Source organism: Erythranthe guttata, chromosome 1, assembly GCF_056151865.1.
Source record: "Erythranthe guttata isolate IM_541 chromosome 1, IM_541, whole genome shotgun sequence".
Taxonomy (NCBI): domain Eukaryota; kingdom Viridiplantae; phylum Streptophyta; class Magnoliopsida; order Lamiales; family Phrymaceae; genus Erythranthe; species Erythranthe guttata.
Window position 1 is genome coordinate 218,261 of NC_142533.1, and position 15,669 is coordinate 233,929.

The 15,669-nt window shown below is 38.7% G+C and overlaps 5 protein-coding genes and 1 non-coding gene across 10 annotated transcripts; 4 read left to right on the forward strand and 2 right to left on the reverse strand.

The window, feature by feature from the left end:
- Nucleotides 1–1,554: 1,554 nt before the first annotated feature.
- LOC105977244 (uncharacterized) lies at nt 1,555–3,700 on the reverse strand. 3 transcript variants are annotated; one of them, XM_013002545.2, is made up of 6 exons: nt 3,500–3,700; nt 3,246–3,418; nt 2,238–2,502; nt 2,064–2,151; nt 1,894–1,960; nt 1,555–1,811 (listed from the first exon to the last, which is right to left on the reverse strand). In XM_013002545.2, exons 2-6 carry the CDS (start codon nt 3,252–3,254, stop codon nt 1,758–1,760), a joined length of 483 nt encoding a protein of 160 aa, XP_012857999.1. In that variant the 5' UTR covers nt 3,255–3,418; nt 3,500–3,700; the 3' UTR covers nt 1,555–1,757. The 3 variants fall into 3 exon arrangements, with proteins under 3 accessions (XP_012857999.1, XP_012857998.1, XP_088682580.1); XM_013002544.2 differs by having other exon boundaries at nt 2,238–2,497; nt 3,500–3,662; XM_088826454.1 differs by lacking the exons at nt 3,246–3,418; nt 3,500–3,700 and adding an exon at nt 2,786–2,839.
- A 549-nt stretch (nt 3,701–4,249) lies between these two features.
- On the forward strand, nt 4,250–5,380 carry LOC105977178 (ethylene-responsive transcription factor WIN1-like). Its single transcript, XM_088826619.1, has 2 exons — nt 4,250–4,599; nt 4,686–5,380. The coding sequence occupies exons 1-2, from the start codon at nt 4,517–4,519 to the stop codon at nt 5,116–5,118; spliced, it is 516 nt and encodes a 171-aa protein (XP_088682745.1). The 5' UTR covers nt 4,250–4,516; the 3' UTR covers nt 5,119–5,380.
- A 325-nt stretch (nt 5,381–5,705) lies between these two features.
- On the reverse strand, nt 5,706–10,897 carry RDR6 (RNA-dependent RNA polymerase 6). 3 transcript variants are annotated; one of them, XM_013002463.2, is made up of 3 exons: nt 10,538–10,897; nt 7,098–9,858; nt 5,706–6,968 (listed from the first exon to the last, which is right to left on the reverse strand). In XM_013002463.2, the coding sequence occupies exons 2-3, from the start codon at nt 9,816–9,818 to the stop codon at nt 6,099–6,101; spliced, it is 3,591 nt and encodes a 1,196-aa protein (XP_012857917.2). In that variant the 5' UTR covers nt 9,819–9,858; nt 10,538–10,897; the 3' UTR covers nt 5,706–6,098. The 3 variants fall into 3 exon arrangements, with proteins under 3 accessions (XP_012857917.2, XP_088682702.1, XP_088682656.1); XM_088826576.1 differs by lacking the exon at nt 10,538–10,897 and adding an exon at nt 10,205–10,533; XM_088826530.1 differs by lacking the exon at nt 10,538–10,897 and having other exon boundaries at nt 7,098–9,951.
- A 608-nt stretch (nt 10,898–11,505) lies between these two features.
- TRNAR-CCU (transfer RNA arginine (anticodon CCU)) lies at nt 11,506–11,578 on the forward strand. The gene has a single exon. It is a non-coding gene; the product is annotated as a tRNA-Arg (tRNA).
- A 120-nt stretch (nt 11,579–11,698) lies between these two features.
- On the forward strand, nt 11,699–12,873 carry LOC105977260 (tuliposide A-converting enzyme 1, chloroplastic). Its single transcript, XM_013002566.2, has one exon. It carries the CDS (start codon nt 11,794–11,796, stop codon nt 12,724–12,726), a length of 933 nt encoding a protein of 310 aa, XP_012858020.2. The 5' UTR covers nt 11,699–11,793; the 3' UTR covers nt 12,727–12,873.
- Nucleotides 12,874–13,400: 527 nt separating this feature from the next.
- LOC105977261 (putative L-type lectin-domain containing receptor kinase S.5) lies at nt 13,401–15,515 on the forward strand. Its single transcript, XM_088820186.1, has 3 exons — nt 13,401–13,794; nt 13,884–14,594; nt 14,674–15,515. Exons 1-3 carry the CDS (start codon nt 13,401–13,403, stop codon nt 15,513–15,515), a joined length of 1,947 nt encoding a protein of 648 aa, XP_088676312.1.
- Nucleotides 15,516–15,669: the final 154 nt, after the last annotated feature.

Sequence of the window (15,669 nt, forward strand, 5' to 3'; positions counted from 1 at the left end):
ATATATATATATATATATATATATATATATATATATATATATATATATATATATAATTACATATATATTATTGCTAATTTCAGTATACACACATGTATATGGTCAATTTGGAGAATGGTTTAGGTGGTCAAGTTGCATCAATTACAATGAAGCCAAATTCACATTACCTAATTCTAATTAATTATATGTTCAAGTGTGCTAATCATGCACTCCACAAGCCTGCCTTGAAAATAATTTCTAAGACAATTTTAAAACTATATATGATTCCACAAAGTAAGGCCAAGTGGTCAAATTCTTAATAATGAAATCTTGATTAAAATATGTGTGTCACTTGTAATTATTTAATGCCACCATTGTTATTATAAGCTAAAAATTCCAAAATCATTGAACGAATCTTTCAATTCATTCAAATGTACAGATCCGCTTCTCAAGATTAATAGTACTTGTGTAATTTATCTTCAAAATAAGGGATAATTAATTAATTATGTTGTTAATTCTCTAGGTTATTAAAAGGTTTAGGTGTAATTTTGTTTTGTGTGAGCAATTTGCAAGTAGTGAATTTGTTTCACACATAAATAATTTATGTGGGTTGTCAGGTTGAGATGCATGTATAATGCACGTTATTGTGCCAACTCATCCATACCGATGGCCTTATGGACCATCATTCAACTTGCATTAGTACAATTTAAAAATGTCACTATAATTAAGAATAAATTGAAAATTGAAATTAAGGTGTCAAAGAATAAAAACATGTACGACCTTTTTCCCCCGTAATGCATGAACCACAGATGGATATGAAGTTGGAATTCTTAATTGTATCAAATTGGCCGACAAACAAAAGATGATTAATTGCTCTTCTTTTCACATTTTGAATTTTGAAATGTGGGCCCCTTCACTTCTCCATGTTCAACATTATATATTTTAGCATTGGTAAAACTAAATAACTTATAAACTCTATAATATACATATTTACATATAATTCCCTGAGCTATTTCTTCATCTTACATTATTACATCAATACAGAGTTACGAGCAACAAAATCTTGAAAATTCCATGGAATATACGCATATACTCCTAGGGGGTATATATAATATTATGTCTTACTTCAGAGGGTGCCGTAATATACTCATAATTTATTTGTTTGATAAAAGAGTAATTTAGACAATTCACTTATTTCATTACGAGTTTATAAGGGGTATTCGTAATTACCGATACGCAGAAATGTGTAAGTTAAGTATTTGATCATGGAAGGGGAGATTTCCCTCCCATCTATTTAGTCTTACCTCACGAGTATCCGTAATTTACTCTATATTTTAATAAATAAGAAAAATCAAATAAACGTTTTCACATTCGTAAACAAAATAATCAAGTCAACAAAATGCAACACCTTCAATTACGTATCATCAAAATAATGGTTAAAAGTCAATTGTGATTTGTGCAGATGAACAAGAAAGTAAATGCTAAAACCTAACAAGACAAATCTATCTATAAAGGGCCTTTTGGTCATTTTTTAATTGCGAATTAATCGAAGAAAAAACACATTAGAAATGAACATTAACAGGAGGAAAAAAACAAACATTTATAAACATGAAGAAGAGGGCAGTAACAACATAAAAGCTAAGTAATTACAAATTCATTGCAAATTGAGAGACATTAAAAAATCAAAAAGGAGGTGACTGCTTATATAAGTTTATGAGAGAAAACTTAAGACGGAAGAAGAGGCTGCTTAAGTCGAAAATTGTACCCTTAATACTCTCTCAATCGTAAAGTCCCTCCTGCTCCCACACATCAATCAAGAAATCCACCATTTCCTGTTTGTTCAAACCCTAATAATCGTCACAAAAATAACGGAAGAATAAAAAAACGAAAGGTTTTTATGCAGCAAAAACTAACCGGCAACGGAATGGGATTGGGGAAAGGTTTGTTGGTCCCGAGCAAACTCTCATAAGTTGCATTCCAACTGCAAAACCATATGCCAATAAATGCAAGATTATTTATTCATGACATCATATCAAACGAGCCCTTAATAATATTCTCATCGACGACCTGTTTCAATTTGTTACCTCAATTTGGGCTCTTGTGTTTTTACAATCTTTTCAGATTCTTTATTCCCAACCCACTGCTGCCGTGTTTGATTCCAAAGAAGAAGTCCTTCAAGAAAATAAAATAAAAATTGACGAGACATAGAGAAAGGCTGGATTTGACCTTGAATTAAAAAAAAACAAGAAAGTACTTGCCATGATTTACGAATTCAGAGGGATTGTTGGTTGTGCCAGCAGAAGTGGATTGAGTGTCGAGGGGTTGGTTAGAAGTACTAATCGATGAAATACTTCTGTGGGAAGCAAAGGCACTGTTATCCATATCGCCTGAACTAGGGCTCCAGAAATCCTCGGTTAAACTAGGTTTCTTCACACGTCGACCTTGTATTTTCAGTCCCTTTGATGGCTCGTCCACGGATATTACAAGTGGCGGCTTTATACAACATCCAAGACAACCTCTGCTCTGTTACAAATTAGGTTTATACCATATAAATGATTAGTGTATCGGCATTAAGTATTGACAGATCACATCACACCAACGAGGGGTGTTTCGATAATTTGCATATGAAATTAGAGGACGATAAATACTCAACAAATACTGAAGAAACCCAATCATCATTTATCGAGAAAAAAATTAGAGGATGCTAATTAGTCAGTTGGCCAATTAAAGATACAAAAAAACAAAAGCACACGAAGGGCAGTTGACCGTTTATTCAAGATGTTTAATGCTTGTTATACCCTCTTACGCGAAAAATATATCTGCATTTTTCTTTCAACCTTTCCATAATCGAACCAACGAGTGCTCGACAATACTTCCTCGAACACCCAAAAGAAAGAAGACAACAAACAAGCCTTCTTCCAACACAAGCTTCAGATTGTACAGCTAAACAACATCTAATCTAATATACTTAACTGCTGCTACTTCCTAATTTCGATGTTTTTTTTTTTACTTTTACACAACCAAAGCATGATGATGTAAGATAAAGAGAAAAACCAACACCTTCTGTTAACTCACACAGTTGGTGCTTGCTTGAAACACAGGCAAATCAAGATTCCCAAACAAAAAAGGGAACCAAATGAAATCTTAACCAACACAAATTTTGCACACCCATATTAAAATCATTCGAGTTACCACTTTAGCTCTTTAATTATTACACCTCCACACATAAACATCTACACAGAGAAAAGGGTAAAAAAAAAACTGACCCCATGCATGCAATTAACTGAGAAATCCGAGAGGGAGCTGATCTACACCAATACTTCATGAACAGATGAAACAGCTGTAAATTCGATCAAACAATCATCCCTCTCTGAAGCCCAGATCTCAATATCCATAAAAAAGAGAGAGATAGAGAGATAGAGAGAGAGAGCCCACTAATCTGCAGACGAGAACAAACAAAAATTAACCAATTGACCAAAAGAATAACGAAATTAAAAGCTGTGATCGAGAAACTGATTACCACTATGGATCTGATGAATCGACATTCACAGCAGTTTGGTGGTGGGGTTTGATCAGCGAATACACACACAGTAGCAGAAAAGGCGTATACAGCAGCACAGTGTAGGTAGAGAGAGAAAGAGAGTGTAGAGAGAGAAACTGTAGGTGCTTTGTGGTAAGTGGGTAATGGAGATTGGAGAGTAATGGGCTGTTGTAGGCCCACTTCTTTTTTTTAGGGTGAAATTATTTCACTGCCCCTCATCAGGTTGACTACTAAATTATTGTTTTTTTTTTTGTTGTAATTAGCGCTCCAAATCGAATCTATTGGATCACAATTAACATTTTTAACAAAATCTAATTTTATTTTAAATTGGATATTCTAATTGAAATTATCGTCCCAAAAAAATTGAAAATTGGAATTAGAAAAACATGTTTCAAAATCGAGAATTTTCTGGACCGAAATCGACACATGTTATTTTTCTTTCATCTTAATTAATAGTCATTTACATGTTATTTATCTTCGAATCATCGTCCAAAGCAACTATCTAAGTTGTTCCTCTATCCGGTTTTAGATTATTCAGACTCAAAACATCATGTACTGGTTGCTTTGCTGATAAACAACAGAGCTCAGTTATTTAAAAACACGAATATAAAAGAATAAGAACAATCATTTCATGCATGTAAAATAAAAGAAAAGAGACTTTATTTAAAAACTGGTTTTATAAAAATAAAAAATAAAAAAGCATGACGTGAGAGATGATTTGGAGAGATCATGAGACAAATGTGTGTGGTTAAGAGCATAGCAGGTGAGTGAAAGCTTTAATTGTAGAGAGCCCCTCTTCAAAACAAACTGCAACAACTTTCTTAGCCCCATTAATATTACAACTTATAAGCACCACCACCACCACCACCTCTTCTTATTCTTCTTCTTCTCAACCACAGCAGCCAGCTTTTTTCAGTTTTCTCTGTTATGCATATTCATGCATATATCATAACTACTTTTTAAATAACAAATAAAACCAAAAACATAGTAACAACAATGGTGCAATCCTCGAACAAATTCAAAGGTGTCAGGCAACGCCAGTGGGGCTCCTGGGTTTCCGAAATTCGACACCCTCTACTGTAACTAATAACCTCATGAATTTTCATCATGTTTATATATTATATATACTTATATCAAGATTTTAAGGTTGTTTATTTGTGTGCAGAAAGAAGAGGATTTGGCTGGGGACTTTTGAGACAGCAGTTGCAGCAGCAAGGGCATATGATGAAGCAGCTATTTTGATGAGTGGACAAAAGGCAAAGACAAACTTCCCTATCCCAGATAACAATCAAGACGAAAAGACAAGAATACCCTCGGAAGTACTAGGAGCAAGGCTCAGCAAGTGCTGCAAGAATATTCCAGCTTCTTCCATCACTTGTTTAAAGCTCGACACCGACAGTTCTAACATAGGCGTGTGGCAGAAGCGAGCCGGTATGCGTTCCAGCTCGCACTGGGTCATGAAAGTCGAGCTCAAGAAGAAGAATTCGACATCCAATCACACCTCGCCATGTCAATCATCATTGGAAAAGGATGAAGAGAACAAAGTTGCAGTGCAGATGGTTGAGGAGTTACTTCATTGGAATGGCTCAGCACCTTAGTCTACTTACTAATGTGTTCTGTAAACTCATGCAAATAACTTGACAGGATGGAGTTTCTCTTCTATCTGAAACTTAGGCTGCATGAAGTATCAAAACCAGGACTAAATTGTATAGAGCTAAATTGTACTTGTACAATACATTATGTATCTCAGGTATATATACATGTGTGTGTGTGTGTGTGTGTGTAATAAAATATATGTGTATATACATTGTGTTCTGTATATATATGTGTAATAATGTGTGTGTGTGTGTGTGTGTGTGTGTGCGTATGTGTTTGTTTATATTGCAGATATAACTCAGGTAAATACTAGAGAGCGACTTCTGCCAACATATGCGAGTACAGTTATAATAAAAGAAGTTGCCCTACTTTAACTTAGGTTTGACTTTTAAAAGAAGCCTAGGTGGGATGTCCAAAATTCAGGGAAATTCTGGTTGCAAAGCAATAAACCGGAACCCGATACCCGATAACCCGAAACCCAATATTTTCTTGATACATCAAAACTAATGTCACTAACTGCTACAGCCTGGTGGTTGGTTTGATCATTAAATACCAAGAAAGTAGAGTAGTAAGTTGCTTTCAACATAGGTGGATGAAATAGATTTTCATTTGAACATAATATTTGCATTTATTACAGTAATATGCTTACCTAGGACAGCATTTCTTTAACCTGACAGAGTACATAAATAAACCATTTTTCCCACTTAAGACAAGTTTAATGATTTTGGTCATGTACAACAAACTAGAGTTGCATGTAAGAAGTCACCAATTCATAAACATAAAAGTTGACAAAATATTACATAATCCATTGCACTGGGCAATTTTCAAACCTAGGGCCAAAAAAAAAAAACAGGGTACAACATGCCCATGCGACGAAAATGGGACTTAGCAACACATTCAATAAGCGGCAAAGTGGCCTTGCAACTTAATTGCAAGCCATAGAAAAACCGAACCACAAAAAACCTCGTACCTTAAAAAAAATTCAGATTTTATCAGCAAGGTACCTGCCGAGAGAATCGATGGGCTTCATCGAGATAGCATTCTCCATCCTTCTGTGCCTTATTTTAATCCGAGCAAGATAATCAGCAGCAATCCAAGCAAAGCTTAACATGACCGTCTTCCCTACTTCATCAGCCACCACTTGTAAATCCTTCGATTTCTTAACCCAACTTTCATTGTATGTTACCTGGTACCAAGCTGATGCCTTTCTTTCGAACATAGTGTTTTTCTCGTCATCAGAAAGCAGATCAAATTCTGCATCCATGCTCTCAAAAACTTTCCGAAAATCCTTTCTTAGTGTGCTGTAGGCATGCTTGAGCCTCTCCTTCAATTCGCCTTGCTTTTTGCTGCTGTACTTGGGCATGGACCATATATGTCCTGTGACAACCTCTTCTTCGCTGTTGACTTTGTACTGTCCTAAAAGACCGGTCAACTGCCCATCGTAGGAACACTTGCAGTTCCATGCATCAGTAATAAAACTTTCGGATCCTGCGATCTCCAGCTCTTGGTCGTAAGCAATGTTTACCGATGTATTTTCGGAAGATTCTTCGTAGTCATAATTAGAATCTTTAATTTTACGGTAGAGCTTGCCCAAGATTTTACTGGATTTGTATGTTTGAGATTCGTCCTTCCCCATAAAGTCAGGATACAGCTTCGGCTTCAGTTCAGCGGGCATAGTCACAATCTTTCCCGTTTTTGGGAAATCAACTGCAATTGCTGCAAGCTCAGCCAGTTTGATACAGTTCTCATCCAAAGCCCCGTATTCACTACTGTCGGCATGAACCACATGTGCATTGCAGATAGCTCCTAGGCTTTCATTCACCATGTTCTTGGTGAAAAATTCAATTATATCCTGCATATATAAAAAGGTAAAATAATGTCAAAATCTACATCAATCGTTCCTCTTCACAACAAATATATAAATAATAATAATAAAAAAGGTTTCGGAAAGGAAGATTGTATAGAAAGAGCAGGTGATTACCGTGTGCTTCACTTCACGTGGCAACTGTTTGGCTTCTCCAGGTGCATATTCCATAGGGGTCCAGCTTCTCTTGCTTGGAGGCATAAGATTCTGATCCCAAGTGACAAAGTAAAGATCCCCATCGAGATCACTCCCAGATGCTTCATCTGTATGTGGTCTTTCTCCCTTCTGAGGGAAGACAAGACAGTCATAAAGATGGTGCAACCCCGGGCAATCAACAGCCTCAAGAATCCGCACATCTCCAGGATGAAGACAGGGGTTCTTTGCAATTGCAACAAGGCCCTTGATAACTTCGAGTTTTTTCTTAGCCCCTGAAAACTCAGAACCGTGCTTCACAAAACAGTCCTCCAAAGAAGGGTTTGACACCTGGATGAAGCATTGGCCATGTTCGAGTACACCAAGCTCGTCCAAGCAGCCCATCAACCACCTCCCGGAAGGAACAAATATTCTGGCTCTTTCCCTAAGGTCACCAAGCTGGGCCACTCTGATGCTAGTTAGCATCCCTCGCAAGTGAGGTTCAGTTTGAGGCTTGAAACCAGCACTCAACATTATTGCTGCTGTGTTTCCTTGATCGGTGCATGAAGAAGTAAGCACGTCAAAAGCCGTGTCTGTGTCTTCAAGCATCTGATTCAGCCTCGAAATCATTGTTTCTTGCATTCTCCAGAAAATCTCATCTCCAACTTCCAAGGCAGAGAGTAGTGTAATTATCTGCCGATTCAGAAAACCAGGCTGAAACCGAGTCCAAGAGCAAATCTCGAGAACTGTGTGATTGGAGTCGAACTTCTTCATACTTTTTCTGAGAGATAAGCGGAATCCATCACTTTGTGCAGGCCAACATGCAACAACGCCTTTGTAACCCGCATATCTGATTTGATAAGCACTGGGGAGATTAGTAGTCAACTGCAGCTTCTCTGCAACTTCCATGGCAAGGTCAGCTGATAGCATCCCAATACCATCAGAGAAAACGTAGTCGTTCCTCTCAATATCAGGAAGCTTAGAGTTAACTTGCTTCGACGGGACTTCAACTGTGGCATAAGTCGAAGAGAAGCACTGCCCCATCCTTGCAGCACACTTTGCAACATTACGATTCGTAAACCTTCCCATCCAGTTCTTAATATTTGCTACCCCAATATCTTTGTCTTCAGCAAAAAACCAGGCTGAACGGTCCCGAAGCTGATTCGAGGAGAATGCCAGAAAGGAGTATTTCCTACCGCACAGATAAAACCCACTGTGTAAAATATCCTTTATCCGTTTGAATATAGTGGTCCTCTGTGGGTTGGAACTCGAGGTAATGCCCCTCACCATAGGCCCAACATAGTACGTGAGGGCATTTTTATTGAGTGTCGACATTGCCTCATCCGTAAAAGTGACCCTCAAGAATCTATCAGCTACGGCTTTGTAATGTCTCAGAACTCTATTAGAGAGTTCCACTTCCGGTGGAAGACAGTAAGCTTTGGCTGGAGTTATGATCAGTCTTCGGACTTCAACTATATCATCCATACCACGAGGTCTCTCAAGGAGCTTCGGGTTCTTCAACAGCCATCTCTGCACGGTTTCCACAGCCTTGAAAGCATCGTAAACCGGACGCTTGTAGGAACACATGTGCTTGAGTGCAACTGTGTTTACATCCTCAGGCTGCCTTCTGAACATATCCAAAAGCTGTTCGGATATCTGATGCTGATTAATTATGCCTTTGTGCATAACTGCATTCAGCAAAAACATGACCTTGAAGGATATCCCTTCCTTGTACTGAATGCACAAGAAGGGATCCAAAACGGGCATCCCAAAATCAGGCTCGTCCTGCACCACAAGGCGCTGTCTTGTTCTTTCATCAAGAACCGGTACCCTACACTTCCGAAGATAATCCAAAGCCTTCAAGAGATGTGGGCCATTATGAGGTCTGACCGAAATTCGGTAAGTGTTGCATCTTCCAAATGCACCGCTGGATGTGAAGTCTGTAGTGCGAATCCATGGATCATCGTCGTCCAACAAATCGCATGTTGCTGGTTCCTCAATGTCGTCATCCGCGGTTCTGTAGTAAATCAAGGGTGACGAGGCCAGCTGTATCAGAATTATCAAGGAAGAGAAATCTCTGTAGTGTTTGATCTCGATTATCTCTCTTGGAAAGAACTCAATCCTGAAATCGCACTTAATTATCGCAGATCTGGCTTCACCTTTAAAACAGAAAGCGGTATCTCTTTTAATATGCAGCTTGCATGTACCGCTGAATGGATCAACGAGAAAATCAACCCCACTTCGAGGACCTCTCCAACCAACAACGAGCTCCTCTCGGCTCCTCAGAGATCCAATCTCAACAAAAGCATCAGATAATTTATACGGTGTTGTAGTCCTTCTCCTCTCACTCAACCGGTAAGGATTTTGTGGGCCCAAGCTAACCTTCAAAAGTTTACCCGCGAATCTAAGGTCGCCACGGCTAGCAGCTTCTACTGCCTTGCTTGCAGACTCTGCAACTACAAAGTGCACAAATGCATACGGTTGAATCTTGACATAGTCATCACTTTGCTTGGCACTGTCGATGTCAATCTCGTAATTTGGATATGATTCAGGAGGAGTGGATGAAGTCTTCAATCTACACCGCCAAACAAGGCCGACATTATCTTCAAAGTAGTCCAAAAGCATCTTGGCTGTGACATTACTTCCCAGTCCTCCAACGCTAATCTGAGTTACAATCATTTCTCTATCACTTATCTCGGACCCCATTGCGTTTTCTGTAAGCGTTGCAAGTCTTGTGGCAAAAATTCTGCATGGAAAACAGAACAATATGATTCAATGTGTGTAGATCAGTATCAATTGACATAGAGACAAACACATAAGAGCATATGAAAATTATTATACTTCATCAACGAAAACCGAAAACCAATAACAGGAAGGCATATACCATAAACATCTAAAATAAATACAATACTCAAACACAGAAATAAAAAAAAAAAAAAAACATATATGTCTGCATAATAGTAAAGATCAGTCAAGTATCTGCTTAAGTTAACACCAAAATGTTCAAAAAAAAATTCTCATTCTTAATCTGAAAACAAGTGTTTTTTAAAGTGATAAGATGAATGAATAAAAAAACAGAGGATAGCACCTACATTGACCCAAGTCAATGTCCAGTGAAAATGATCCACGAGAACAACACCAACAAACATACAACTAAATTTCAATTGGTCCACATAAATGATACAATACACTTAATTATTCATTAAAAAAAAATACAGCATGAATGCGTTGAAGAACATAGCTAGAGTACTAGATCATCCAGTACACAATAACGGAACTTGAATTGACAAAAACCACCATTTGCATTATTAAAAAAAAAAAAAAAAAAAAAAGCGCTGATAAAACAGAAACAAACGTATCGCATCTCGAGATGAAGAAAAAAAAATTCCCAATTTACAGAGCGTCCACAGTCCACACACACACACCTATTTTCGCGTTTCGCCCACACCGATTAATCAAGCTCAATTCAATTCAATTCAATTACAGCAGTATTCTCTGAACGCGATTGTGATTCGGATGGAAAAAAAAAAGGATAGGTATTAAAGGGCGGAAAGTGAAGAAGAATGAGTAAAGAAGAGAAAAGAAGTCGATTGGGTAGCTTTCAGTATAATGCCTTGCTTTTCTTCACTTTATTCTTTTCTTTTCTTTATGCTATTCCAGTGGTATGGGGTAGGGGTAGGGGGAAGGGGGGTGTCACGCGGGAAGGCTTTCACCCCCATTTCCAAAGTACGAAAAGATGCCTGCTTGATTTGAGGCTGAGTGGTGTGAGTGTGATGTTTTTATCACAGGCTTCATTACTTATTTACGCAATAATAATCAATATATGAATTTTATTTTCTGCATCTGTAAAATCAATCATTAAATAAAGGGGTTTTGCCCTTTTGAATATCCCATTTTTATATTATGAGAGAAAATAGTAATAATTAGTAGAAAAAAATAATTATTTTGCCTTTTTTGGGCCTTTAGAAAACTTATTAGTCCAATAATTTATTAGTTGGCCCGCTCTTTACAGACGGTATGTCACCTTCACTGTAGATAATGATTTTCCATATATCTATCAATATTATTTACAGAAAAAAAAAATTTATAAAATTAAAATTGAAGAAATTACCTCAAGTAGATTAGATGCATGTGAATGTGCCCTTTTGCTCCAATTGCATAACTAGACAAGAATGTTGATTAAAGTCAAAGATGGCATTCATCTATTTTTGTAGGGTATGTAATTATTATGTGTAGTTAATAGTATAGTCTACAGATACTACACTACAATTTGGTCACATGTTAATATATGAAAATAAGAAGCACATCTTTTTAAATATTTTCCCTTATGTTTCTTTTATTCTTTGAATGGTATTTGCTGTCATATAGTTTTAATTGATTATTCTAACATCAAGCGCCTGTAGCTCAGTGGATAGAGCGTCTGTTTCCTAAGCAGAAAGTCGTAGGTTCGACCCCTACCTGGCGCGTGTAATCAAATTTTCTTTTTTTCTTTTTTTAATTTTATTTTACAACATTTTCCCTCCGAATTTTCATGCCATGCATGCATGATATGATATACCCACTCTCCACCAAACACTATTTTCCTCCAATATATAACAAACTCAATCCAATTCCAATTTTAATTTATTCCACCACCCCAATTACAAATTATTTTATTAATTTCACCCCAGCTTGCAGAAAAATGTCCATAGTTGCAGAGTCACCAGGCTTCATCCAAGTCTTCTCAAACGGCGCCGTAAAACGCTTCTCCCCTCCGACAGCCGCCCCCTCATTATCCAACAACACTAAATACAAGTCAAAGGATGTAATAATCGATCCATCCACACCCATTACCGCAAGAATCTTTCTCCCCCAACACCACTCTTCACAATCGAAATCCATCCCAATCCTGGTTTACTTCCACGGCGGCGGCTTCTGCATCGGCTCAACAACCTGGCTCGGCTACCACACTTTCCTCGGTAACCTTTCATCCACCGCCGGAATCATCGTCCTCTCCGTCGACTACCGTCTCGCCCCCGAAAACAAGCTCCCCATACCCTACGAAGACTGCTTCGCCGCCCTCCAATGGCTCGCCGGCGGCTCAAACACCGAGTCGTGGCTCCAAGATGCTGATCTTTCCAGAATCTTCCTCTCCGGCGACAGCGCCGGCGGAAATATAGCCCACCACGTCGCCGTTAAAGCCATCGAAACGAACATTAATATTAGGGTTAAAGGGCTGTTGCCGATTCATCCCTACTTCGGAAGCGAGGCGAGGACGGAGCTGGAGATGGAGGAGTCCTCCGCCGGCGAGGTGGCCATGAACGACATGTTTTGGAAGCTGAGCTTGCCGGAGGGATCGGACCGTGATTACTACGGCTGCAATATCGAGAAGGCCGGGCTGCCGGAGACGACTGAGTGGGGGCTTTTTCCGGCGGTGGTGGTGTTTGTGGCGGGGTTGGATTTCTTGAGAGAGAGAGGAGTGATGTATGTGGAGTTCTTGAAGAAGAAAGGCGTGAGGAATGTGCGTTTGGTTGATGCTGAGGGGGAATCCCATGTTTTTCATGCATGGAATCCTGACTCTACGGCGTCGTTTTTGCTTCAGAATCAGATCTCTTCTTTCATACAAAGCCTGTGATCATATTTGATTTACTCGGCCCAAGGCCCAATAAATTCAAATTCATCAATTGCCCAAATCAATAAAAGAACAAAAAAAGGGGGAAATTTACAGTTTTCACCCCTCAAGTTTGCAATTATTTCACATTTGGTCCCTCATATTTACAAATAACACATTTGGTCCCTTATGTTATGTTTCAATAATTTGACATTTTTGGTCATTTTCATTAATTTACCCTTACTCCGTCAGTTACGGTAGTGATGGAAACATGTTTGATTCCGTTTGTTTTAACATAAAATTGACGGAAATGACTACAAGTGTTGAATTTTGAAACATGAGAGACCAAAAGTGTTTTTTGTGAACATGAGAGACCAAATTTGTAATCAATTCAAACTTAAGGGCTGAAAACTGCATTTCCCCCCCCCCCCCCCCCAAAAAAAAGTAAAGAAATTAGACCAAGAAAAAAACTAAAGGAAAAGGACAAACTTGAGGCATTAATTCCTGTTCTTGAGTTGGTTTTTAGCATTTTAATTAATGCAATGGAAACAAATTAAAGAATCTAGTTTCTGATTAATTAGCCTAATCACATTATGTTCAAAGTTTTGTTCTTATGCACAAGAGATTCCTTAGCTTCATTTATTTATGGGCACACAACACAAAATCATTAATTTCATCAACAACAGAATAATAATAATATGTCAACTCTACTTGTATTATTATTTTTCTTGATCCATCAAACTAATTGTCTCAACTTAGTTCAATCTCACAATTTCTCTTTCTCATCATTTGATTCCTCTAGCTGTGAAAATGGAGGCAATCTAATCTGTTGGGGTTCAGTTAGTTCAGGCAATGGTGGCCTAAATATCACAACTAACCAGCCCAAAGAAACGAGCGACGTGGGACGAGTTTTGTTCCGTTATCCGGTGCTCGTATGGCCATCTTCTTTTTCCACCACCTTCACCATCAGAATCACATCTAATTCAACGGTATCCGGTGATGGAATGGCGTTCATCATCGCACAGGATAATAACCCCTCCCCGCCAGATAGTTTCGGTTCATTCATCGGAATCATGGATCCTTCAACCGAAGGCAATTATTTTTTCTTTTCTTTTTTTTTTTCCTATATTTATAATTATTATGTGATTGAATAGCTGCAGATTAATATGAAAAAAATGCAGGTGGTGTTCTTCGACAACTTGCTGTCGAGCTAGACACGTACAAGAACCCTCGTGATATAGACAAGAACCACATTGCTATTGACACTACCAGTGTGGAGTATCCAGTGGAGGTTAAGAGCCTTACCGATATCGGGATTGATCTCAAGAGTGGGAAAAGCATTAATGTCCGAATTGAATACGATGGATGGGAAAAAGATCTTCGTATTTACGTTGCGTATGTAGGCGAAAATCTCGTAAATTTCTTGAACCACAAGATAATCATGGAAGATACTGTTCCTCAGCAGGCTTACGTGGGCTTTACCGCCTCAACGGGCCATTTTTGGGAGGTGCATCAAGTTCTTGATTGGAACTTCACTTTATATGAACTGCCAAACGAGTCACTAAATCACGGGATTGGTCGAAGCAAGTGGGAAAAAGCGTTGAAAATCGTTATCCCAACTGTTGTTGTTTTATTAGTAGCCGTTCTGCTTTTCTTGATTAGAGTTCGAAGCAGACGAAAAACGACGCTAGAAAGGAGAGACGACATAGAAATGCTGACGAAAAACGCAGCGAATGCTCCAAAGTTTTACACGTATAAGCAGCTTTCGAAAGCCACCAAGAATTTCAGTAAAGAAAATCTTGTTGGTACAGGTGGCTTTGGAAGTGTTTACAAAGGAGTTTTACATAATAGAATCATAGCTGTCAAAAAGATTAATGCAACTTCAAACCAAGGTATATATTTTCGATTCTTGGAGAACACTCCTTTTCTTTTGATCCCTATTAAACATGATAAAAATCATTTCTTTATTAGGTGAAAAGGAGTACTTAGCCGAAATATGCACAATCGGGCGCCTAAGGCACAAGAACTTAGTGCAACTACAGGGCTGGTGCCACGAAAAAGAGCAATTACTACTCGTGTACGAGTACATGCCAAACGGAAGCCTCGATAAATACATAGGAAAAAAGAACTCTCTCGATTGGAAAACCCGTTACAAAATCCTAACGGGGTTATCATCCGTCCTACTCTACCTCCACGAAGAATGCGAAAACCCCGTTGTTCACCGTGACGTAAAGCCAAACAACGTAATGTTGGATTCCGATTTTACCCCTCATTTAGGCGATTTCGGGCTCGCGAGATTGCTCGAAAACGATAGTGCTTTTATCACCACCATGGTGGCGGGAACGATCGGATATTTAGCGCCGGAAGTTAGTTACACGGGAAGAGCCACCACGGAGTCGGACGTGTACAGCTTCGGGATGGTGGTTCTTGAAGTGGTGTGCGGTCGGAGATCGAAGGGTTTGATGGAGGAGGAGGAGTGTAGCTTGGTGGATTTCGTTTGGGGGTTTTACGAGAAGGGTAGTTTGGTAAAGTGCGTGGATAGTGAGTTGAAGGGGGAGTTTGATGAGGAGGAAGTGAGGAGGTGTTTGGTAGTGGGATTAGCATGTTTGAGCCCTGACTATAGTGTTAGGCCTAAGATGAGGAAAGTGGTGCAGGTGTTTATGAACGGTGATGATCGGAGTTTGATGGAGTTGCCCGAGTGTAGGCCGACCGAGCTGTTTTTGTCGTTGCCGCCTTCTTCTTCTTCGGGTTCGAATACTGCAGATGAAATGACTATGGAGTATTATGATATTGTACCAAGTAAGACTATGTAAGGGGTTTAATTCTGTATTAGATTTATAGCTTATGGAGGGAGGAGTTGCTACATTTATCTTGTTAATAGTTTTGAAACTTTATAATATAATTAATGTGTTTAAGCTAATGTTCTCAATGAAGCAAATTCAAATGACAGAAAAAAAAATGTTGAAA